The sequence below is a fragment of the Halichoeres trimaculatus genome, unplaced genomic scaffold (genome assembly GCF_033239565.1).
Source record: "Halichoeres trimaculatus isolate MK-OKI-2021-1 unplaced genomic scaffold, fHalTri1.1 fHalTri1_scaffold_5, whole genome shotgun sequence".
Classification (NCBI taxonomy): Eukaryota; Metazoa; Chordata; class Actinopteri; order Labriformes; family Labridae; genus Halichoeres; species Halichoeres trimaculatus.
In genome coordinates, this window is record NW_027437183.1 from 37,137,431 (window position 1) to 37,162,511 (window position 25,081).

The 25,081-nt window shown below is 40.7% G+C and overlaps 1 protein-coding gene and 1 long non-coding RNA gene across 3 annotated transcripts; one reads left to right on the forward strand and one right to left on the reverse strand.

Annotated features, from left to right (window-relative positions):
- Positions 1 to 195: 195 nt before the first annotated feature.
- Positions 196 to 21,155, reverse strand: LOC141790367 (uncharacterized). The gene is made up of 4 exons (XM_074670192.1): positions 20,889 to 21,155; positions 15,156 to 16,393; positions 10,445 to 10,670; positions 196 to 3,402 (listed from the first exon to the last, which is right to left on the reverse strand). Exons 1-4 carry the CDS (start codon positions 21,055 to 21,057, stop codon positions 2,195 to 2,197), a joined length of 2,841 nt encoding a protein of 946 aa, XP_074526293.1. The 5' UTR covers positions 21,058 to 21,155; the 3' UTR covers positions 196 to 2,194.
- On the forward strand, positions 7,527 to 8,975 carry LOC141789845 (uncharacterized). 2 transcript variants are annotated; one of them, XR_012598245.1, is made up of 3 exons: positions 7,527 to 7,820; positions 8,689 to 8,742; positions 8,833 to 8,975. It is a non-coding gene; the product is annotated as an uncharacterized LOC141789845 (long non-coding RNA). The 2 variants fall into 2 exon arrangements; XR_012598244.1 differs by lacking the exon at positions 7,527 to 7,820 and adding an exon at positions 7,992 to 8,084.
- Positions 21,156 to 25,081: the final 3,926 nt, after the last annotated feature.

Consider the following 25,081-nt stretch of genomic DNA (forward strand, 5'->3'; position numbering starts at 1 on the left):
TCTCTACATGTTTTAAGAGATCCTCCAGGAAAACGGCCCAGATTCCAGGCAGAGAAGTGCAACTGCTCAACATCTGGACTGTTACCTGTCAGAAGTCGTCATCCCAGGAATGACAATCAAACAAATAAAAATGCTTAAGAGAAATGGTGATGTATGGTAACATTCAAACCAATAAGCTGAAAGTACAGAGGGATTGGTTTATTTTCTGTATTATTTATTTTTCATTGCTTGTTGGTTGCTCCATGCACAGATAGTGAGAGGCTGTTCAGTGCCGCATCCAATGTTGTTGATGAGAGGAGGAACAGACTGACGTGACAAAGAAGAGAAGCTACTGTTCATAAAGAAGAACCTGCTACTGTTCTTGAAGGAGTACACAGTTAGAAAAAAAATGTAATTTTACAGGAAATTGTCTGTAATGTTTAACAGATTATTCCTGTTTTCTTATGAAACAAAAAAATATCAGCAGATTTACAGATGTTTTTTGTAATTTTACACAGTCAAAAAAAACTATCAGAATTTTACAATTATTAACCCTGAATTTTTAAAGTATTTTTTTTTCTGTTTTTCAATAACATTATACACAACTGTAAAATTCCAGAAATTATCCGTAAAATGACATCTTGGATTTTTTTTTAGCCCTGTACCTTCCTCACATATGGTTGTAATTCACTGATAAAAAATGTAAAAAAAATGGTCAAAGCACTGTCAGCAAAATTACCAGACAGATACTGTGAAATGACGGTCAAACACTGTGAAAAATGCAGAACAACATTAAATAACTGTATAAATACAGGACTTCACTGTAGAAAAGAAAAAAAACTGTAAAAAAAAACAGGAACAGCACTGGCAGCAAAGTTTCCAGACAAATATCGTAAAATTCCAGGCAAACATTGTTACATAGAATTACGTGAAAAACACTGTAAAAATACAGGAATGAATTGTTTTTGATCAGAGGCCAATTACAAAAAAAAAACAAAAAAAAAAACAGAACGCACTGCTCTTCTCCTAAAAACACAGGCTGTCTCCGACCCAGGGGATGAACCATCTGTCCGTGCCCAGTAGTGCAGACTGGCCGTCTGTGCTCCATTGGGCGGACCCTGTACCCAGTGGCTTTTACGTTGTGTTTTGTTTTTAATAAATGAGATGTATTGATGGTCTTTGCTATGTTGGTCAATTTTTGATAACAATGTTATTTCAATTACACAGCCAGTCCATGAAGTGTTGCACAGGCAGCATGTTCCCCCAATAAAATACTTTCATGTTCAGCAGAGTCTTATGTCCTCTGTGTGCTCTCCTCACTCACGGTTACAAAACACCATCACAACAAAAAGTATTTTCCTATAAAAATACTGAATTTTTCAGCAGAACTCTAAAATTACATATTTATACTGTAACACTGTGGACATTTATCTTTAGTTTTATGTCAAGTTTGTTTTTATACATGACAAATTTTTGACTGTGCATGGGAAAAATAGTATTTCACAGGAAATTACCGTCGGTTGATTTGACTGCAATTTTAAGGTATTTGTCTGGAAACTAATGCTTTTACCGTTTCTTTTTACAGATTTTTTTTTTTTTTTACAGTGTAGGCTAAAGTAAACTTTGGCCAAAAGAACAATAGTTAATTTGTTATGTGCACTTAGATTTTTTCAGTCCACTTGAATGCATTTTTTGTTGGAATGCCTACAGCAGGGGTCAGCATAGGTTCAGTCATTGGCCAGAGTTCTGAAATATCTTCTTTGGGCCTTGACATACAAGCACAGTTGTTTTAAGTTGTCACAATTGTAAGATGTTTCAGATGTCATAGTTTTCAGAAGCTTAAGTACTGTTATTGACAAATCTGTTCTGGTCTGGAATATGTTGTGGAGCTGTAGAGTATGAAGTTATAAGCGCACTCTAATTGAGATTTACTTAAGCCTTCTATTACTACGTTATTTGCCTATCTACTGTGGCTAAGCAGGCTTGTGCAAAAAGGACAACAATTCATTTGTTGTGGGTTTATCCACTTAGATACACTTAAGTTTTTTTGGAATGCATGTTTTGTTTTGTTTGAAGGTGAAGTATAAATGAAAAACTTTGTAAAGTAAAGGCTACTCGAATATTCAAAATATGTCAGAATATTTAACATTTAATTTCTTAAAAAAATCAATATTCAATATTTGGTACTTGATATCAGTTATTCAGCCACAAGTTTTCATTTCGGTGCATCCCCAGACATCAGCCTTGCTTTCAAACTCAAATTGTTTCCAAAATCCAGAGAAGCTAAAAGGTTTTTCCTTGCAGTGTGGACCAACATATGACTTTTTATATTTCCTTTTATGCTAAATCTTTTTCCACACTCAGAGCAGCTGAAAGGTTTTTCTTGGGTGTGGACCAACATATGTCTTGTCATATTTGCTTTAATGCTAAATCTTTTTCCACACTCAGAGCAGCTGAAAGGTAATTCTTTGGTGTGGACCAACATATGTCTCGTCAGATTTGCTTTAATGCTAAATCCTTTTCCACATTCAGAGCAGCTGAAAGGTAATTCTTTGGTGTGGACAAGCTGATGTCTTTTCAGACTTCCTTTGTCGTTAAATGCTTTTCCACACTCCGAGCAGCTGTAAGGTTTTTCTTTAGTGTGGACAAACATATGTTTGTCTAAATATACTCTGTGAGTAAATCCTTTCCCACACTCTGAGCAGCTGAAAGGTCTCTTTTCTGGCAGAGAAACCACATGGTTGGTTTTACCAGGCACAGGACAATTTTGTGACTTTACAGTCTTTGCTCTTTTGTTTGTGGCAGATTTAGATTTTTTAAGACTGTCTCTGGTCTCCATCCAGTCTTCTGCTTCAGTTTCAGACCCTGATCCAGTATCTGATGAGGCTTCAGTTTGAACCTCATTCTCTAAATTATTTTCTGGATCTGAGCTCCTTGCTGGTTCTGGTCTTCCACAGTCCTCTCCACCAGCTGCTGTTTCCATGTGGTCAGTGAGTCTCTGATGAAGCAGTGAAGACTCAGGTTCCTCTTCATCATTTTCACTCTTCATATGGACTGAAGGAAACAGGACCTTGGTATCAGCCTCCTCCAGTCCTTGAAGCTGCTCTCTGCCCTGACCAATCCACACTTCCTCCTGTTCCTCTTTAATCAGTGGGGACTCATTCTCCTCCTGTTCCTCTTTAATGAGTGGGGACTCATTCTCCTCCTGTTCCTCTTTAATGAGTGGGGACTCATTCTCCTCCTGTTCCTCTTTAATGAGTGGGGACTCATTCTCCTCCTGTTCCTCTTTAATGAGTGGGGACTCATTCTCCTCCTGTTCCTCTTTAATGAGTGGGGACTCATTCACCTCCTGGTCTGGATAGGGGCTCCTCTCCTGCTGCTCAGGGGGAAGCTCCTCTTTCTTCACCATTAGCAGCTGAACATCTGCAGGACACAAATAAACAACAAATAAACAAACAAATAAAAGAAAAATATAAGATCACTCAGTTCATACACTTCACAGTTCATAGTTCAATGCAGTGCATTGGACCCCCGGTTCAGGAATCTTCCGCACCTGGATGTCCATGAGAGGGAACAGCACAGATGCAGAACCAAGTATATATCTTATTTTACTACTATGTGTGTGTGTGTGTGTGTGTGTGTGTGTGTGTGTGTGTGTGTGTGTGTGTGTGTCAAAGTGGAAATCCAATATATTCTATGGTTGTGTAACTGCAAAGCAAAATGTTTGTATGAGAGTAACTTTGATCTGTGTTGTTGGTAAAGTGAGACATGTCTGGTACAATTATTATTGTTCCTTGCTTCCACAGAATCCCAGTAAGGGGGAAGAAGCCATGCAAGCTGCTGGACAGCCAGGATCTGTAAGAGCTCTCCCACAAAGACTGAATGCAGCTCCAACTGAGGTGGGTGTGCCTCCTCCAACCAAAAAGACTGCTCTTGAAGATCTCTTGGGGGACTCTGTTAGTCATATGGACAGCAACACTCAGGCCCAGGCTGGGATAGAAGCAGAGGTAGACTCATATTGCAAAGAGGCCTCTGTCTCTCTCTCTGCATGTCCTCTCAAGTGGTGGAGAGAGAATGCACAGCGTTACTCTCTGCTGTCAGCTTTGGCTAAGTCCTATCTCTCAGTGCCAGCAACCTCAGTCCCAAGTGAGAGGGTCTTCTCTTGTGCAGGTGATATTGTCAATGCTCAAAGATCCCAGCTTCTTCCTCACAATGTTGACGTGCTAGTTTTTCTTAAAAAGAACCTGTCTCAGGTGACTGAGTGATGGATTGTGAAGGTGAATCAGGGAGCAGACAAACAATGTCAGGATGCTGTATTCTTTCTTTCTTTCTTTCTTCCTTCTATTTTAGATTTTTGACTGCAGAAGCAAAAAGAGTGGGTCTTAAAATGTTACCCCATGACCTGTCTGATTCTATAAGTTCAATTTTGTTGTTACAACCGGAAAAAACTAAACTGAAAATGAAAAGTTTATACTTGTTGAAACAAGTTTACATTGTTAAAAGCTGAAGGACAATAAGATGAATATTTCTATTTTTCATTTGTTACACAGAACGTTTACATTGTTTAAAGATACTTGACTAAAAATGATTGTTTTTACTCTTGGTGAAACACATGTTCTTCATTGTCATTTAAAAGTTAAGAGATACCAAACAACAGAACAATATTGTTTTCCAGTTGTTACACAGGATGTTGAACTGAACTCAAAAAGTTACTTGAAAAGGCTGGATAATCCTTTAACTTATAAATTAATGTTGATAATAAATGTGGTTAGAACATTTGAGCATTATGTTTGTGTTCAATTACAGTATGTGTGTTTATCCTGGCACTTGTTTTTCCACACAGTGGCCTTTTTTCCAAGTCATCTTTTTTTCTTTGGCGATACCGCAATAATACTGTACCGTGGCTTTAATACCTTGATGATATCGTACCATGAAATTTGGATATCGTTGCATCCCTAGTGTTTATTGATAAAAAGTGATATTTTTGTTGGAAAATAAAGTTTTAATGGTTTATGCTACCTGCTAGCATATATCTTGTAAGAGAGTTATGTATTAGTGGGCTCTCAGGGAGATCTCTTGTAGCCCCGTTTTTACCTTATGCTTTCATAGAAGTACAAACATATAAGACAAGAGGTATAAAGACATGATTAAACTTACTTTAAAGTATGATTGACCTCAAGCTCTCCCTTTAAAACATGAAAGTAAGTCTTCTAGCTCAGGCTACCTACTGTTAGCAAATTACCTGCAAAGCTCTCAACAAACAAGAGCACGTACATTTTAAAGCCTCAAACGACTTGCTCTATGGTGTTGTACTACGGTTCTCTGTACATCATTAACAGAAACTTTAGGCAAGTCCAGCAAATACCCTATTTATTTAATCCCTGCCATCATACCGTCTACTCTCACTTTCTACTGCTTCTTTTGGTTGCCGGTGTTGTGCCATATTCTGCACCCCTCGCGTGAAATGCACCCCCTCCAGCGGAGTGCCCACTAGAAGCATAGATATAGAGCATAGACTGTAATCGCTCACAGCCACTGGAGCAAATTTCAGGAAGTGTCCACTTCTCTGTGAGAAATAGTAGGGGGATGCCTTTCCTGACAGGCAAAACAGGCTTTTCATGCGGGGATGCAATACACCCGAGGGGTGCAGAATATGGCACAACACCGAAAATGGCCATGCGGAAGTGATCTGTGTATAGAGTCTATAGGTGCTTCCCAATGTGCCAAAATGCAGTCTCCTATCTCCTCTCTCCTCCGCGACACCGGAAGTACTTTGTGAGCAGCCATATTGGAGGACATTCCAAAGCGCCAAATGTGCTCGGAGGAGAGAGGAGAGAGGAGACTGAGCTGGAGGAGGCATAATCGAGGAAACACAAGAGCAGGCTTCGCGGAAGTCTTTTCACTGACAGACATGCCCCCTTGTGACGTATCAGAGCCGGCTATAAAGCGTCAGCTGTCCACATGTGTGAAACGTGAGCTCCATGGAGCAAGATAAGCTGTATAAGTGTAAAGTCTGGCTCACTCTACAGGATTCTCGCCCCCATTTAACCCAGATTCGGTCCTCCCCACAATCAGGGAAGAAATCTGGTCGGGGACTAAAATCAGCCCAGACGTTCGGCCAAGATTATCTTCTAATGTGAGCGGTTGACAGATGAATCTTTAGCCCCATGATTGTCTCACAGACTCGTCGGAGCCGCCCCGATAATTTTCAAACATGTTTGATATTTATCTTGATGATTACAACATTCATTCTCACTGAGGATGACAACAGCCAGTTAGAAAGAGCCCCAGAGACCAGAAAACAGTCAACAAATTTAGGCTTAAAGTGAAACTGAAAGGCTCCGGGTCAGCTGACTGCGCGCTCCACTGGCTCCCTCCAGCCAGTTCAATAATGCCTTTAAAAATAACACAACCACGCCATTTTCATACAGTAGCAAACTGTTGTTTTATCAGTGATCGGTGTGAGATCATGCCATTATTGGCTGATACAGCAACAGTTTCACCTCTGTCCCTCTGCGTGCGTGTAATGGATGAAAGGCAGCGCTGCAGACAGCTCCACTTCTCTCTCCTCCTGTCCCACCAGTGCGCTAAGCAGTGCTTATAGCAGAATAAACACATTATCTATGAACACAAAGTGGCCCCAATATAAGAATTAAAAACTATCAATCTGGGCCTGGGAAAACGTGACATTTTTCTTTTTCATTCATGAACATATTCATGTTAAACTGATTTAAAAGTGAATATGAATTTTCCCCGGTCGAGCGCCCTGTTGTTTACATTATTTTCCTTAATTTAGTTTCTCCCGTGACGAGAAGCACCCCTCGTCTCCTCTCTCCTCTCTTCGTTTCCTCGCGTCTCTGGGTGCTTCTCAAAGCTCCAAAGTTCCATCCTCGCCTCCTCCACTCGCCTCCTCCACTTGCATCTTAGTCCCGCCCACCAGAGATGCATGCCAGAGACGCGAGGAAACCAAGAGAGGAGAGAGGAGAGAGGAGGTTCATTTTATGAGCATTGAGATGTCCTCTCCTCCGAAGCGTCACATGAAGCGACGTATTTTAGTGATGACGGCGTCACAGCTGGATAAACCGGTCTGAACGCATCTCACTCTATACAGTCAATGAAGTATACCCTAGTAACACAGAACGTAAAGGGAATGTTAGCTTTTGGTTGTCTAAAGGTTAGTTACAACCAAACCAAGATCTAATGTTCGGAGAACGTTCCTCCTTGGTTACACTGAAACCACACAAAGCCTTACGTTCCCCTAACGTAAAGAGAACAGAAACGTTCTCCAGTGGTTGCAGTCCTACCTTCACACAACATTGGGTGGGTTGTCGTTTGGTTATTTTTTGGTTAACCGAGAACGATGAGTAACTGTGCTAACAAAATGATGATTTACACATTGCCACATGAATGCTGTCAGAGTTTTTGCCAATTTTTGTTGCTTTTAGTTTTTAGTTTCATTTGTTTTTAGCTTTAATGTCCTGAAATGCACTATATAAAAACTTTCTTTAATATTTGTTGTAAGCACAGTGTGCCTACTTTGTCATACGTTTCCTCAAAGTCCTCTTTAGGAAGGCAATAAAATAAAGTGTATGTATTGGGAAAAACTGCTAAAAACATAAAAACATAAAAACAGAACACTTCTCATTGAGGATTTAAGACCAACTGCTTGATCCACAAGCACACACCAGTACAGTAGGTGGCGCTATTGCAACTTTCAGCTGATTTGCCACAGGACAAAAAGACTCTCAAGAAGAAGAGGGAGATGAATGGAGAAAAGTTGGGTCAAATGAATGCGTTGTGTCTACGTGTTTCTACATCTGTCCAAGTAGGTCATCAACACGGTAAGTGTTTGTCTTTCAATAGAAGAAAAACTTTTTATTTAATGGGGTTGTGAGAGGAACCCACAAATGCTCTTGCTTTTTCGCAATAAAGACTCCGTTTCCCATGAGCCCTTGTTTCTCTATGTCGTAAGACCTCAGTGGCGCGCTTCTTTGTTTTGAGTGAGGCAAATGAATGGAGAGCAGAGGCTCATTCTACACGGTCTTTTTTTCGCCACGTTTCTTCGTCTATGATAACTTTCTTAACTGGAAAACTACGCGAAAAAGGTAATTTATTAATCAGAAGTCGCTAGGCGCTATCTTAGATGTTGAAATGAACTTTGTAAACTCGGGTGGGAACGTCCTGAAGTCACCGTCGATGTATTGTTACTCTACAGCCCACCGCTGTGAGACGTGTTCTTAACTTGTACTTTTAGTAAATCCTTGTTATGTTCTACCAGAAGAGCTAACGTGACCTGGCTCTTAATTTCATCTATAGACACTCGCGTTTTAACAGACCACAGCAGAATAACTGCTGCATGTGGGCTGGAATGAACACAAACACACAAGCCTTTTTTCGCCTGTAGCTCCTGTTGTAGCCTCACTGTCCGTTTAAACTTTATCTCTACGTTCATCTTAAAAAAGTTCAATGCGGTTTAGTTAGTCTAGAGCTGCCACACTCACTTATTGAGAGAGATTAACAACACACTAAAGTGGGTGCTACTATGCAATCTATAGGTATTTAAATCCTATCTAATACAAGTTATTTGATGTTTTGTTTTTAGGTAATTTTTATTGCTGTATAAGAGTTTTCCATTTCCAAGTTTTGATACAATTTCAGAACCAGGAATTTTAAAATAAACTTTTTATTTCTACATTTTTCTTCATTCAGTAATGATTCATGATGGAGAGGAATGTTTCTCAGTCATGGCCACCATTTAGAAGAGTAAGTATTTTACACACACCTAAGTTGTTCACATAGGAAAGTATATTGTGTGTAGAAATTCACATGAACTTCTTCTAAATGTCCCTATAGTATAGGCGCACACATGGCCTGCCTGATGAAGAGGATCAAAACCACAGCAGTGGTTGAGGCTGTTTCTGCATGAAAAACCTGTTGCTTTCACCATGCAGAACAGTGAGTGAACTGGAGAAGCTGGACCGAAGTCTTACACAACAGGAGAGGGAGAACAAAATGGTAATTACATGCCAATAATCTTATCTGAACTGATTTATCTTACAGAATTAGAATATAAAGGCTCCCAATATTCGTCTTACTTGCATGATTGTTTTTTTCAGCAGCACTTCCTCTGAACTTTGGGAGGTGCAAACGGACAGCTGCCATGTGCTGTGTAGAGTGGATACTGCTGATGTATTGCTGCGGTGAAAAAGTTGCAAAAAGCCTTTCCTGGATCTGACTCTCTTTAAGATTATAACAGGCATGTGTTAATGCATTGTTCACATTATCTTACACCAATTGACTGACAAAGTTATGATGTTTAAGTGAACAATTTCATTTTCACTTCCACCCTAGCGGCCTGTCTCAAGAATTCCATTGGCCAGAGGCAGAAATTGAGGACGTCACTGGGCAAGCACTTACATTCGTCCCCCACTGAAGGTAAATTAGAATCCCTCTATTTGTCTCGGCTGGTGAATGTAACAAGTAATGAAATTATTTAGAAATCTTTAAACCACTTGTGGTGATCACAAAATCAGGGATGTTAGGGTTATTTGTCATGCTTTTGTGGACTAATGCTCTAACTTGTCTTTTTCTTTTAAGGCCAGCTCAAAAGGGATGAGGACACACCTGACCAGACATGCCTATTTTTGCTCCCATTTTAATTTTTTTATCAGCTAAGAAGGAATGAAGACACCAACTGGACAAGACATCCCAACTGCAGAACATTATTGTTATTGTTTGTATTTTGCTATCTTTTCATGGCCTTTCATTGTAATTGGTTTGATTATTTTTTGTTGCGTTATTTGTATTTCACTATATTGTAATAAAAAAGTGCTGCTAGACTTGCATTTTCATCCATTACTGACTACTTGTTCATAGTACAGGTATGAATACAATTATGGGGGTTTGAAGGTTGTAGGGGACTTTAAAATACAACCAAAAGATAACCAAAAACTAACATTCCCTAAGGGTTAGGGGAAGGTTGAGAGATGGCAATTTAACCAAAAATAAACGTCAGGGGGACGTTGGGGGAACCAAACAGCTCACCAACACAGAACGTTTAAAGAACGTAACGCAAACTTTCCATGGGAACGTATGGACAACCTGAAATCAAACCAAAAGGCACTCTTCCGGGAACGTCAGAGCTTTTGTTCCTAGAACATTCTGGGAACCAAAAATTGTTAGTAGGGTATGCGATTGTGTGTAACGTTCCCGAAACATACTGAAGTAAACCAAGAGTATATGAAGCTAACTGTAGTCACTGAGAAGCTAACACAACACTCCTCATTACTTTGCTATGGGGAGAGGGCCTTGTTGCAGGCCCGAGCCCCTAATGATGTCGTCAGCATTTTACCAACGGTTTGTCTTGAGTTCGTGGCCCACGCAAAGAAACAGAGTTTACGTCTATCAAACTTAGCTACTGGCTCAATTCCCCGAAACATTATCACACACATTTTTAGAGACTAACCTGCTCTGTGCAGCTTTATCTCAGGGATTAAAATCACATCCAGTAGTTCTCTTTGGCGCTGCAGCTCCTCTTCGTATCCAGATACTGTTCTTCCTTCATCCATGTCTCTGATGACCGCAGCGAGCAGCCGCCGCTCGAATAAATCTTCAAGATCCTGAAATCTGGAGATGTCCTCACATCTAAGAATAAAAGGAGCGAAAGAAAAAGTAAACAGCGATGTCTTTCTCTGGGGCGAGTTTCAAAAATGGCTGACGGTGAGTAATGTTACGTTCGTTGAACGCTTCATTCAAAACAAACGAGTCATCTGGGTGAACGAACTAAATCGAATCACCCACTGAAAAGATCCGTTCATTCATTCCTCAACTTCCGTTGCGCTCTCCTCTCTTCCGTCTTTCGTCTGTCTCGCTCAAGATTGTAGAGCCCCGCCTACCCCATTCCGTGTCAATGGTACGTAATGACTGGACCAACAGGCCGGAGTCGGTCGGGAGCCGTGAGTCAGTCGGGAGCCTTGAGTCGGTCAATTCCACCCTTTCTTTTGTTTGGTGTGGATCGCGTGGATCATATATGACGCCAAAACGATGACTCTAGTTTTTTTGTTTGTTTGTTTTTTTAACTTAAGCACAAGTGTAAAAGTAATGGCCTCAAAAATACTTATAAGTATAAAGTATAAGTATATATAGTATAAAGTAAAAGTGTAAGGGGAACAAATACTATCAAGAACAAAAGCGTCAGCTGCCCCCCCTCCAAAAGGAAAATAAAAAGTAAAAGAATTTAAAGATCATAATGACTATAAAGCATTGTTAAAATGTTAACGTTGAAAAATTTGGAGCAGCTGGTGTCGATCCATAGGGTACCGAGTGGCAAAACATACCGTTTAGAAAAATGAAGCCTACAAGGAAGTGCTCAAAGTTGCTGTTCATTGAGCATCCGCTTGCAGAAAGACTGGAAACCAGGTACACATCCAGCCAAAAAAGAAAAAACATAGACTTATACAGAATTAAAAATATATTTGGAGTCTAGTTCAAAAAATAGTTTTGATCTTAAATGCTGACTCATGGTGTCAGGAACAGATGGGGAACGTTGTGGAGACTACGTCCATGTTTTATACAGTGTAGGGTTTTACTAAATACGTGCTAGATTGCTTCATACTAATTAAGGTTAGGCAAAAATGTTGGATTACTTCACTTGGACACTACCACAACACCCACAGTGTTTCCCTATGATTATATTATGACTGTCATAATGCACGGTGTGTTCACCTGGCCATGGTAAAATAAATGTTGTAGTGAGAACTTCACTATGCCTTATTATTCCAACTCATGCTCAGGCAGTGTTATACCTCTCATCCAACCACAATCCAATTAAGTCTAGTGAGTGTGTAGTGTTTCTGTGTGTATTAACACCAATGATGCTAGACTGGTCTCATGCTGCTTTATTATCCCTCTGTCCTCTGAACATACATGCCCCCCATCTCTACCCACGTCATCATGTAACTCCACATGCGGCATACACTACATCCCTCCTTTTCTCAGATGATGACTTACATTATAACCAAAACATACCAAATAACGTGTTTATTTGACTTTTTAATATTATTAATGAAAACATAAAAATCATTTAGTAACAACTTGAACATCTCGCCTTGTCTTATTAACATACCGACCTTGTGAAAACATCTCTAACATTCAATACTGAAAATATTTCTGAGTATTCACTCACTGTACTATGTCTTTATCAATAGCCAGTACTATTGCATAGTTCACATAAACCTGGGCCCAAACAGAAATATAAGAAAATAAATTTATGCCAAAAAAAAACACCCTAAGCATTTCCTTCTAGATTTTGATAATTACATTTCAATTCACACAACTTTTCACATTATCTTTAATTTTTTTTTTCCATCAAAAACAGAAGTAAACCTGAATGGCGAGGGGTGGACTACCCTGCCATTAAGACAAATACCAGGGATTATTCTGCCCCATTATGGCGGTGTCGGTCTAACTGTTAGTCCATAAGATGAGTTGGCACTCTCCGAGCTCTCTGAGGTCTAATGTCCTGTTGAGCAGTTTGGACTGGTGCTGTAGGTGTCAAGGAGGATTCAGTCTGCAACTCTGGTGAGGTGATCAGGGGGCAAGCTTATTAGGGATGTCCCGATAGTACATTTTCACTTCCGATACGATACAGATATTGCAGCATTGAGTATAGGCCGATACCGATATTAATCTGATACGATATCAGCATTAAACATGCATACTTTTATTACTTATTTTGTAGTATGTCTGACATGTTAGAAAAGGCTTGATTAAGTGATATTACTCAAACAAAGAACAGTAGTCAGTAACAGTAGGTATGAGGAAAAACTGACCCATTTATTGTTAACTAATTGGTAACAGAAATTTTAACATTAATCATAAGAACAACTAGTAATTGAATAAAATAAAGAATAAATTAGAAGACCCAGAAAATAACCTAAATAAATCAAATAGAAACAAATTACACGTTAAAAGTGAATAATAACTATTCAAGCTCACTTAAGCTATTTTTATTGTAAGTGTATGGTGGGACCGACTGAGGGCAGAGGCAAAAAATAGGAACCCACAATACTGTCCATGGTCCAGCCGCTCAAAGTTAAAAGTCCACAGTTCCAATTTCAAAACAAACATGTCACTCTGATAACAAGAGCAAAAAAACAATAATCAGTCTGCTAACTAAACTGATAACTACCCTTCCTACCCCTCCATCTCCATTCCCTCCAGTCCAAGCATGATGTGGAGATTCTTTTTTAAGAAGATAAGCATTTCAACATGCTGTGCTGTCAGCCTGCTCCTATGCCCCTCAGTGATAACTGAGGCTGTGTTCAAGAGCCTCTCACTGCTACTGTTCTTGAAGGAGTACACTGTTAGAAAAAAAATGTAATTTTACAGGAAATTGTCTGTAATGTTTAACAGATTATTCCTGTTTTCTTATGAAACAAAAAAATATCAGCAGATTTACAGATGTTTTTTGTAATTTTACACAGTCAAAAAATATATCAGAATTTTACAGTTATTAACCCTGAATTTTAAAGCATTTTTTTCTGTTTTTCAATAACATTATACACAACTGTAAAATTCCAGAAATTATCCATAAAATGACATCCTGGATTTTTTTTAGCCCTGTACCTTCCTCACTTATGGTTGTAATTCACTGATAAAAAAATGTAAAAAAAAATGGTCAAAGCACTGTCAGCAAAATTACCAGACAGATACTGTGAAATGACGGTCAAACACTGTAAAAAATACAGAACAACATTAAATAACTGTATAAATACAGGACTACACTGTAGAAAAGAAAAAAAAATGTAAAAAAAACAGTAACAGCACTGGCAGCAAAGTTTCCAGACAAATACCGTAAAATTCCAGGCAAACATTGTTACATAGAATTACGTGAAAAACACTGTAAAAATACAGGAATGAATTGTTTTTGATCAGAGGCCAATTAAAAAAAAAAAAAAAAAAAAAAAAAACAGAACACTCTGCTCTTCTCCTAAAAACACAGGCTGTCTCCGACCCAGGGGATGAACCATCTGTCCGTGCCCAGTAGTGCAGACTGGCCGTCTGTGCTCCATTGGGCGGACCCTGTACCCAGTGGCTTTTACGTTGTGTTTTGTTTTTTATAAATGAGATGTATTGATGGTCTTTGCTATGTTGGTCAATTTTTGATAACAATGTTATTTCAATTACACAGCTGGTCCATGAAGTGTTGCACAGGCAGCATGTTCCCCCAATAAAATACTTTCATGTTCAGCAGAGTCTTATGTCCTCTGTGTGCTCTCCTCACTCATGGTTACAAAACACCATCACAACAAAAAGTATTTTCCTATAAAAATACTGAATTTTTCAGCAGAACTCTAAAATTACATATTTATACTGTAACACTGTGGACATTTATCTTTAGTTTTATGTCAAGTTTGTTTTTATACATGACAAATTTTTGACTGTGCATGGGAAAAATAGTATTTCACAGGAAATTACCGTCGGTTGATTTGACTGCAATTTTAAGGTATTTGTCTGGAAACTAATGCTTTTACCGTTTTCTTTTTACAGATTTTTTTTTTTTTACAGTGTAGGCTAAAGTAAACTTTGGCCAAAAGAACAATAGTTAATTTGTTATGTGCACTTAGATTTTTTCAGTGCACTTGAATGTATTTTTTGTTGGAATGCCTACAGCAGGGGTCAGCATAGGTTCAGTCATTGGCCAGAGTTCTGAAATATCTTCTTTGGGCCTTGACATACAAGCACAGTTGTTTTAAGTTGTCACAATTGTAAGATGTTTCAGATGTCATAGTTTTCAGAAGCTGAAGTACTGTTATTGACAAATCTGTTCTGGTCTGGAATATGTTGTGGAACTGTAGAGTATGAGGTTACAAGCGCACTCTAATTGAGATTTACTTAAGCCTTCTATTTACGTTATTTGCCTATCTACTGTGGCTAAGCAGGCTTGTGCAAAAAGGACAATTCATTTGTTGTGGGTTTATCCACTTAAATGCACTTAAGTTTTTTTGGAATGCATGTTTTGTTTTGTTTGAAGGTGAAGTAAAAATGAAAAACTTTGTAAAGTAAAGGCTACTCGAATATTCAAAATATGTCAGAATATTTAACATTTAATTTCTTAAAAAAATCAATATTCAATATTCGGTACTTGATATCAGTTATTCAGCCACAAGTTTTCATTTCGGTGCATCCCCAGATATCAGCCTTGCTTTCAAACTCAAATTGTTTCCAAAATTCAGAGAAGCTAAAAGGTTTTTCCTTGCAGTGTGGACCAACATATGATTTTTTATATTTCCTTTTATGCTAAATCTTTTTCCACACTCAGAGCAGCTGAAAGGTTTTTCTTGGGTGTGGACCAACATATGTCTTGTCATATTTGCTTTAATGCTAAATCCTTTTCCACATTCAGAGCAGCTGAAAGGTAATTCTTTGGTGTGGACAAACATATGTCTTGTCAGATTTGCTTTAATGCTAAATCCTTTTCCACATTCAGAGCAGCTGAAAGGTAATTCTTTGGTGTGGACAAGCTGATGTCTTTTCAGACTTCCTTTGTCGTTAAATCCTCTTCCACACTCCGAGCAGGTGTAAGGTTTTTCTTTAGTGTGGACAAACATATGTTTGTATAAATATACTCTGTGAGTAAAACCTTTCCCACACTCTGAGCAGCTGAAAGGTCTCTTTTCTGGCAGAGAAACCACATCATTGGTATTACCAGGCTCAGGACAATTTTGTGACTTTACAGTCTTTGCTCTTTTGTTTGTGGCAGATTTTGATTTTTTAAGACTGTCTCTGGTCTCCATCCAGTCTTCTGCTTCAGTTTCAGACCCTGATCCAGTATCTGATGAGGCTTCAGTTTGAACCTCATTCTCTAAATCCTTTTCTGGATCTGAGCTCCTTGCTGGTTCTGGTCTTCCACAGTCCTCTACACCAGCTGCTGTTTCCATGTGGTCAGTGAGTCTCTGATGAAGCAGTGAAGACTCAGGTTCCTCTTCATCATTTTCACTCTTCATATGGACTGAAGGAAACAGGACCTTGGTATCAGCCTCCTCCAGTCCTTGAAGCTGCTCTCTGCCCTGACCAATCCACACTTCCTCCTGTTCCTCTTTAACCAGTAGGGACTTAATATCCTCCTGTTCCTCTTTAATGAATGAAGACTCATTATCATTCTGTTCCTCTTTAATGAATGGAGACTCATTATCATTCTGTTCCTCTTTAATGAGTGGGGACTCATTATCCTGTTCCTCTTTAATCAGTGGGGACTCATTCTCCTCCTGTTCCTCTTTAATCAGTGGGGACTCATTCTCCTCCTGTTCCTCTTTAATGAGTGGGGACTCATTATCCTCCTGGTCTGGATAGGGGCTCCTCTCCTGCTGCTCAGGGGGAAGCTCCTCTTTCTTCACCATTAGCAGCTGAACATCTGCAGGACACAAATAAACAACAAATAAACAAACAAAAGAAAAATATAAGATCACTCAGTTCATACACGAGGAATATTAATGAGGAAAAATCTCTGTGCCCTGATGGCACTGTGCGCTGAAGGAGGCTCCGCATCTCCGGCTTGGACGGCCTGACAGCTCCTGGTGTTTAGCGCCTGATAACGTGATTTAGAGAGTCTTGTTCACTTTCTGTTACAGATTTTCATGATAGAACGCACAGAGAGAATGGAACTAAAGTCTCCTCAAAATGCCAAAAAAAGAAGATCCTCCGGGGTTATAAAACCTCCACTGAGGTTTCTGCATGATTCTGGGAGTGAAGGAGCATCTGAAGGAGCAAGTGCATGTGAAAAAGGTAACGTTAGATGGGATGAGCTTCAGGATGAATGAAGCTCTCTCTATCTAGTTTTACTTTGTATGCGTATATGCCTTGATTGAGGCTTGTATTGTGTGATGACCTTTTAACAGTGTTCCTGGTCTAATTTGTAAAATATGTGCAAAATTCATCGTTGACAGAGTGTAATAAACTTTTTAGAATCTAATAACATCCTGCATTTATACTATGTGTAAGTGAGTGTCTCGTGCAACGGGAAAAATAGCTCATGTATGTATTGTGTGATGTTAGAACAGTGTACCAAGGCTTCTTTTTATTGTTTGGAAATAATTTGAAGCTTAAACTGTGCGATATTTCTTGTAAATCAATGCACCAAAGCCACCAATACGAAGCTCTTTATTATTATCTTTATTTTATTTTACTATCTAAGCTCTATTTTTGCAGTATACCAACGTATTTTTGCAATGTACATTAGCATCAAGCTAGCGCCAAGTGCTCCGTATCATTTTTGGTAGATTAAGAGCTACATAACATGTTGAATGGGTTAAAGGACTCTCTTGTGCATACAATTGTGTTTTCAGAAAAGAAAGTTGATATTTTGCTGAAAAAAACAAAGTTTATTGATGTATATTGATATTGATACAAACTGCTAGCATATCAATGCAATTTTTGGAGTGTTCAGTAGCGATTCGGCAGATTGAGAGCTATATAACATGTTGAATTATCAAAAAATGACTCTCTTGTGCAAGACCGTTACACTTGCTTGTGTGTTTATTAGGGATGTAACGGTATTGTAGATACCGCGGTATTCCTGTTTCAAAATCCTCAAAATAATGCCGTGGCATGTGACGGTATCAAACAATGACTCAGAGTACTCTGGCTACTGTAGTTTTCCGCTGGCGCTATGAGTGGGCCGGTCTGAGAAGTTAACCACATCTCCCATGATCCCCTGCGTAGTGCAGCAACAAATAGCGGAGAGCACAGACGGGGAGCAGAGCGGAAAACTTAAAATAGTCGAACCTCCGGCGAAGTTTAAGTTGGAAGTATGGACACACTTTGGGTTCGCGGTAAAGAAGAACGACCGCGGAGAAAACACGACGGACATGCCAGACCGCGATTGTTTACAAGTCGGGGAATACAAGTAATATGAGGAGCCACTTGATGAACCATCACCCGGAGAAGATTCTAGATGAGAAACCAAGAAGCAAGCGAGACCAGACAACAATTCGTGAGGCATTTCAACCACATTTCCCCCATGACAGCACAAGAGCTCAACTGATCTCAAGGCGAATCGGGGAATTTATTGTCAAAGGCCTTCAGCCGTTTTCAGTGGTGGACAATGAGGGATTTAAAAGGTTGGTGAACGTGCTTGAGCCAAGGTACAAAATTCCATCCCGGACATACTTTAGCAAAACGCTAACACCAACGCTTTACCAAGAGACAAAGACAAAAGTGAAACAGAGCATGGAGAAGGCGGAGAGTGTCTCACTCACCACGGATAGTTGGACTTCACGAGCTACCCACAGCTACGTAACCATTACAGCACATGTTATGACTGGTGAGTGGGAGATAAGAAGTTTTGTGCTTCAAACTCGGGCTTTGTTAGAGTCACACACCGGGCACGACATTGCAGAGGTGCTGACATCTGCCATTTCAGAGTGGGGGATTAAGACAAATGGCATCGCTGTTGTCACTGACAACGCAAGAAACATGGCTGTAGCAGTGAGAGAGGCCGGGCTGTCCCCGCATGTTAACTGTTTCGCCCCCACATTGAATCTGGCGTCTCAGGCAGGTTTAAAAGTTAACCGTGTCAGCCGCCTGCTTGGTAGAGTACGACGTGTGGCTGCGTTTTTTCACCACAGCTCAACTGCTGCAGCAGTGCCAACCTCAAAGCAGCAAATGTTAAACCTGCCTGTTCACCGACTTATGATAGACGTCGTTACAAGATGGAATAGCTCGCTCGATATGCTCGATATGCTCGAGCGCTACCTGGAGCAACAACAGGCAGTCGCTGCAGCCCTGCTAAGTGATGAAGTAAGACGCAGTGCACGTGAGATAGACTCTCTGGATGGGACCGACATTACAGACGCTGAGGGCATTGTTGAACTTCTCACACCCTTGAAAAAAGCAACAACTGTGCTTTGTGAGGAATCTCAGCCAACAGTCTCACTCATCATGCCTCTCAAGCACATGATAGCAGAGAGTATGGCACCAGGCAACCATTCTGGCCTCATTGCCCAAATGAAGACAGCCATACTGGATGACCTGGCAGGCCGGTACCAAGGGGAGCAAGGGGAGTTTCTGCATGAGAGCAGTGCATTGGACCCCCGGTTCAGGAATCTTCCACAACTGGATGTCCATGAGAGGGAACCTCACAGATGCAGAACCAAGTATATATCTTATTTTACTACTATGTGTGTGTGTGTGTGTGTGTGTGTGTGTGTGTGTGTGTGTGTGTGTGTGTCAAAGTGGAAATCCAATATATTCTATGGTTGTGTAACTGCAAAGCAAAATGTTTGCATGAGAGTAACTTTGATCTGTGTTGTTGGTAAAGTGAGACATGTCTGGTACAATTATTATTGTTCCTTGCTTCCACAGAATCCCAGTAAGGGGGAAGAAGCCATGCAAGCTGCTGGACAGCCAGGATCTGTAAGTGCTCTCCCACAAAGACTGAATGCAGCTCCAACTGAGGTGGGTGTGCCTCCTCCAACCAAAAAGACTGCTCTTGAAGATCTCTTGGGGGACTCTGTTAGTCATATGAACTGAACTCAAAAAGTTACTTGAAAAGGCTGGATAATCCTGCACAGTTTTTTCTGCACTTATAAATTAATGTTGATAATAAATGTGGTTAAAACATTTGAGCATTATGTTTGTGTTCAATTACAGTATGTGTGTTTATCCTGGCACTTGTTTTTCCACACAGTGTCCTTTTGTCCAAGTCATCTTTTTTTCTTTGGCGATACCGCAATAATACCGTACCGTAGCTTTAATACCGTGATGATATCGTACCGTGAAATTTGGATATCGTTGCATCCCTAGTGTTTATTGATAAAAAGTGATATTTTTGTTGGAAAATAAAGTTTTAATGGTTTATGCTACCTTCTGGCATATATCTTGTAAGAGAGTTATGTATTAGTGGGCTCTCAGGGAGATCTCTTGTAGCCCCGTTTTACCTTATGCTTTCATAGAAGTACAAACATATAAGACAAGAGGTATAAAGACATGATTAAACTTACTTTAAAGTATGATTGACCTCAAGCTCTCCCTTTAAAACATGAAAGTAAGTCTTCTAGCTCAGGCTACCTACTGTTAGCAAATTACCTGCAAAGCTCTCAACAAACAAGAGCACGTACATTTTAAAGCCTCAAACGACTTGCTCTATGGTGTTGTACTACGGTTCTCTGTACATCATTAACAGAAACTTTAGGAAAGTCCAGCAAATACCCTACTTATTTAATCCCTGCCATCATACCGTCTACTCTCACTTTCTACTGCTTCTTTTGGTTGCCGGTGTTGTGCCATATTCTGCACCCCTCGCGTGAAATGCACCCCCTCCAGCGGAGTGCCCACTAGAAGCATAGATATAGAGCATAGACTGTAAACGCTCACAGCCACTGGAGCAATTTTCAGAAAGTGTCCACTTCTCTGTGAGAAATAGTAGGGGGATGCATTTCCTGACAGGCAAAACAGGCTTTTCATGCGGGGATGCAATACACCCGAGGGGTGCAGAATATGGCACAACACCGAAAATGGCCATGCGGAAGTGATCTGTGCATAGAGTCTATGGTGGCACCTGTGACGGGGGTATTTTGGCTTCAAAACCATACAATAGCGACGCTGTCCACTCTATACAGTCAATGAAGTATATGCGATTGTGTGTAACGTTCCCGAAACATACTGAAGTAAACCAAGAGTATATGAAGCTAACTGTAGTCACTGAGAAGCTAACACAACACTCCTCATTACTTTGCTATGGGGAGAGGGCCTTGTTGCAGGCCCGAGCCCCTAATGATGTCGTCAGCATTTTACCAACGGTTTGTTTCTTGAGTTCGTGGCCCACGCAAAGAAACAGAGCTTACGTCTATCAACCTTAGCTACTGGCTCGATTCCCCGAAACATTATCACACACATTTTCAGAGACTAACCTGCTCTGTGCAGCTTTATCTCAGGGATTAAAATCACATCCAGTAGTTCTCTTTGGCGCTGCAGCTCCTCTTCGTATCCAGATACTGTTCTTCCTTCATCCATGTCTCTGATGACCGCAGCGAGCAGCCGCCGCTCGAATAAATCTTTAAGTTCCTGAAATCTGGACATCTCCTCACATCTAAGGATCAAAGGAGCGAAAGAAAAAGTAAACAGCGATGTCTTTCTCTGGGGCGAGTTTCGGAAATGGCTGACGGTAGTGATGGTCCGCTGATACCCGAGGCTCCGACACATGCGCCGTAGCTCATGAAGCAAACGTATCTAAGCACTGGGTGCTTCTCAAAGCTCCAAAGTTCCATCCACGCCTCCTCCACTCGCCTCCTCCACTTGCGTCTTGGTCCCGCCCACCAGAGATGCATGCCGGAGACACGAGGAAACGAAGGGAGGAGAGAGGAGACGAGGAGGTTCATTTTATGAGCATTGAGATGTCCTCTCCTCCGGAGCGTCACATGACGTCAGTCTTGGAGTGATGGCGGCGTCACAGCTGGATAAACCGGTCTGAACGCACGGGAGAAACTAAATTAAGGAAAATAATGTAAACAACAGGGCGCTCGACCACAGAAAATTCATATTCACTTTTAGATCAGTTTAACATGAATATGTTCATGAATGAAAAAGAAAAATGTCACGTTTTCCCAGGCCCAGATTGATAGTTTTTAATTCTTATATTGGGGCCACTTTGTGTTCATAAATAATGTATTTATTCTGCTATAAGCACTGCTTAGCGCACTGGTGGGACAGGAGGAGAGAGAAGCGGAGCTGTCTGCAGCGCTGCCTTTCATCCATTACGCGCACGCAGAGGGACAGAGGTGAAACTGTTGCTGTATCAGCCAATGATGGCATGATCTCACACCGATCACTGATAAAACAACAGTTTGCTACTGTATGAAAATTGCGTGGTTATGTGTTATTTTTAAAGGCATTATTGAACTGGCTGGAGTGGGCCAGTGGAGCGCGCAGTCAGCTGACCCGGAGCCTTTCAGTTTCACTTGTTTGGTCTCTGGGGCTCTTTCTAACTGTTTGTTGTCATCCTCAGTGAGAATGAATGTTGTAATCATCCAGATAAATATCAAACATGTTTGAAAATTATCGGGGCGGCTCCGACGAGTCCGTGAGACGATCGTGGGGCAAAAGATTCATCTGTCAACAGCTCACACTAGAAGATAATCTTGGCTGAACGTCGGGGCTGATTTTAGTCCCGACCAGATTTCTTCTCTGATAGTGGGGAGGACCGAATCTGGGTTAAATCGGGCGAGAATGCTGAAGTGCGAGCCAGGCTTTACACTTAGACAGCTTATCTTGCTCCATGGAGCTCACGTTTCACACATGTGGACAGCTGACGCTTTGTGGCCGGCTCTGATACGTCACAAGGGTGCGTGTCTGTCAGTGAAAAGACTTCCGCGAAGCCTGCACTTGTGTTTCCTCGATTATGCCTCCTCCAGCTCAGTCTCCTCTCTCCTCTCTCCTCTCTCCTCTCTCCTCCGAGCACATTTGGCGCTTTGGAATGTCCTCCAATATGGCTGCTCACAAAGTACTTCCGGTGTCGCGGAGGAGAGAGGAGATAGGAGACTGCATTTTGGCACATTGGGAAGCACCCCATCACTGGCCTCCCTTTATTTAAGTTGAGTGTCAGCTCCTCTGCTGGGGTCAGGTCCTGGCTTGGTGGACCACCCCCTCTGCTGGTTTGACGAGTCTTTTTTTCACAGCTAAAATCGTACAGAAATTCATTCTCAGCAGAAAACAAATGTATCACTTCATTTGATAACTGCTCTTTGGGCTACGCATAAGTAACTTACCAGACTGCAGAATATTTTTATATTTGGTTTACACCTGCTGCCAGGTTCTTTTTTGGCCAGACAGGTTTGTTCTTCATGACAGATGAGGGATAAAACAGAACACAGCATAAGAACAACTGCTTCAATAGATAACACGGACACAGAGTTTAAATTTTCTTTGAACTTAATTATACTTCAAATAACCTGAGTTACATGCACTTCTATGGGCCACATTAAAGAAAAACATAAGTAGGTATTGATTAGCGGACTTGAAAAGTCATCAGCTCTGCATCCTTAAACTGAAGAATCATAAGTGTGTGGAGTACTGTTTCTTCATTGTACATGTTCGCGCTACTTACTCATTAAGCCGGTCTGTCATTAACTACCAGGCTTTTCCCCCCTCTACTTTTTTTTTTACCTTCGTGTTACCTTTCTTGTGGATTATATGTTTTACTTCTTCATATAGTTGAAGAAGTATTGCCTGTTCGTCCCGCTTGAAGAAAGATGCACGTCCTTGTTTCATTTTCAATCTATGATTCTGTGATCGATCTCGTGGTCTTCTTAAGAAGGCTGTGAACGCCCACTTATCCAAATGATCCACACCTGGCTTGACTAAGCCGCGTCTTTTCATCCTGGCTCTGCAAACGTGCAACCAATTAATCCGAGAAAGCGCCGACTAGGCTTATTCAAGCCGCGCCTGCTCATTTATCCTGGATGTATTTATCCTACTTTCGTGCAATACCCCTCAGACCAGTAGATGGCAGTGAGACAATAACAAAGACCATACAACAAAAATGGCTGTTGTATTTTTTTTTCTGAAACTCTCTAGAGTAGCTTTAGAGATGGCTTTGTCTTTGGAGCTAGTTGGTGGCACCTAAAGGGAACACACATATACACATATTAGGGTTGTATTGGTACACATACTTTCACTGGTCTGTTTCAGCACAGGGCCTTTAGTCCTGTTAGCACACGGACCGATACGAGTACACTCGGAAAACAAAAGTTTTGCTCCTCTCCATGTAAGGAGGTGTCATTTCCTTTAACTAATCCAGGGACAGGTCCCCAAATTACCGACCTGTCCCGACCCACTTTTGGTACCTTTCTGTTAGGATGCCAGACATTCCAATCCAACCCCAGGAGGTGGCGCTAAAAGCACTGGAATCTGTTAACTGGTGGAAGGAATGGTCACTTCTTGTGTAACAGCGGCTACTGTATTTCTCCTGGTGGCATACAGACTTCTCTGAAACAAAGCTTGATTGTTCTTTGTATCAAAAAGCCAAATGCAAATCACAGAGAAGACGAATCGCTGGATGTTTTCCATCGTTGCTCTTTCTTTACTGTGTCCTGTTTTTCGTCTTCATTATGTTTAACTGGGTCATTCTCACACAGTAGATGAATCAATTTTTCTTCTTTCTACTTTTAAAGATTCCATTTATATTCTAGTTTTAGCAGAGAACATTTTAACGTTTTTTTTTCTTTAAATCTTCACCAAAGGCTTGATTACTCTTGGGATTTTTAATCAACATTAAACAGGTGTGAAAATGAAAAAAAGAGAGAGAATGAAGGAGACTGATCAGAGGAGCTATGATCGAGGAAACACGAGAGCTGGCTTTGCGGAAGTCTTTTCACTGACAGACACCCCCCCCCCCATATGGAATATCACTCTCTGATTGGACGCTGCAGCGTTTCAGACTTCTCTACATGAAACTTCACAAACACAAGAGTTTAAGTAAAACAGAAGCTAAATCAATCATGAAGACCTACACTCAACATTATGGCAAGAATACTGAGAAATTGGTGAGACTGGAAGGAATTTATACAGTATACAGCAGGGATGTGAAACTCGTGCCATGGAGGGCCAAGAGGCTGCAGGTTTTCCTTCCAACCAAGAACTCCACCAGCCTCTTGGCCCTCCATGGCATGAGTTTGACATCCCTGGTATACAGCAACAGGTTAAAGATAATAGGAAAATCTACAGTACGCGAAGAGAAGAAGCAATTATAACAAGACTCAGAATTGGACGCACAGGATTAAATAGTACTCTTCATATTAAAGGCAAACATCCTACAGGACTTTGCTCTCATTGCAGTGAACTGGAAACAGTACAATATTGTATTATGGAGTGTAGCAGATATGAACAGGAGAGGAAAAGGCTAAAGGAATCACTCAAAAAAACAGAATATCAAGTTTACATTAAAGTGTTTACTTGGGGAAAAATTGCAACATATATAGAAAGAGATATAAGTTTTTCTCAAAAGAACAGATCTAAGTAATAGAATATGGCAACTGCGAAATTCAGATCCACACTCCAGCTCAGTAGGTGGCGGTAATGCACCTTTTCAGTTGGTTGCCAACCGCCA